Source organism: Eimeria tenella, genomic scaffold, assembly GCF_000499545.2.
Source record: "Eimeria tenella Houghton genomic scaffold, Eth_scaff2600, whole genome shotgun sequence".
NCBI lineage: Eukaryota > Apicomplexa > Conoidasida > Eucoccidiorida > Eimeriidae > Eimeria > Eimeria tenella.
Window position 1 is genome coordinate 1,470 of NW_013542472.1, and position 234 is coordinate 1,703.

General features: G+C 59.4%; 1 protein-coding gene across 1 annotated transcript in view; it reads left to right on the forward strand.

Annotated features, from left to right (window-relative positions):
- The window catches only part of ETH_00036470 (uncharacterized protein), a gene marked incomplete at both ends in the record, with an annotated part of 2,326 nt that overhangs the window by 1,394 nt on the left and 698 nt on the right, over positions 1-234 (forward strand). Inside the window, one exon of the mRNA XM_013375247.1 lies at positions 6-205. Within this exon, the coding sequence (XP_013230701.1) occupies positions 6-205 (200 nt within the window). The remainder of the gene's footprint in view (positions 1-5; positions 206-234) is intronic.

Genomic DNA, 234 nt, shown 5'->3' on the forward strand with positions numbered 1-234 from the left:
TGCAGCCAGAGCAGCAGCAGCAGCAGCAGCAGCAGCAGCAAGCCCAAGGCTTCAACAAGAGACTGTGGGGTCCAGGTGTCTCTACACCTTGAGAGCAGCACAGACATCGCCAGCCCACCAAACGCAAGTTTGAGGGACATCAGATTAAGTGCTGCTTCTGTCTCTCCTGCTGCTGCTCCTGCAGCAGCTGCTGAGGCCAGCCCTGGTGCTGCTGCTGCTGCTGCTGCTGCTGCT